Genomic DNA, 414 nt, shown 5'->3' on the forward strand with positions numbered 1-414 from the left:
TTTTTTTAAACAGAGTTAAAGCAACTGATGGAAGTCAGAGCAAATTATGCAAGAGTCCGAAGGCAGGAGGGCCCTCAGGCCACAGACATTGCAGTGTCTCCATCATCAAAGCAGCTATCTCTGGTACATCTGTGCAATTAATTCCTATAAGACCCATTGTATTTTCTGCTGTGTTTCACTATTACAGCTGTTTGTAACAAGCAAGACACATGCTTGTTACAATATAATTATCTGTTTTAATTTCATGCAGTCTCTTTTAAGGCTATTACCTTATACGTTTTATATAGTTGGCATTTTATGCCTCAAATCCATTCCTGGATGTTAACAAAACTAGGCAAAGTAATGCCAGTAAGGTAAGTATTTTATCTGTATTTTATTATAGGAAAAGAAAACATGAACCTACGAGTTATTATT

The 414-nt window shown here is 35.3% G+C and overlaps 1 protein-coding gene across 1 annotated transcript in view; it reads left to right on the plus strand.

The window, feature by feature from the left end:
- Window positions 1-141, plus strand: part of DCDC1 (doublecortin domain containing 1) — a 680,259-nt gene extending 680,118 nt beyond the window's left edge. The window contains exon 37 of the mRNA XM_007943315.2: window positions 14-141. Coding sequence (XP_007941506.2) covers window positions 14-141 — 128 coding nt within the window. The remainder of the gene's footprint in view (window positions 1-13) is intronic.
- Window positions 142-414: the final 273 nt, after the last annotated feature.

This window comes from Orycteropus afer, unplaced genomic scaffold, assembly GCF_000298275.1.
Source record: "Orycteropus afer afer isolate SDZICR_OR568_19922 unplaced genomic scaffold, OryAfe1.0 scaffold00103, whole genome shotgun sequence".
Classification (NCBI taxonomy): Eukaryota; Metazoa; Chordata; class Mammalia; order Tubulidentata; family Orycteropodidae; genus Orycteropus; species Orycteropus afer.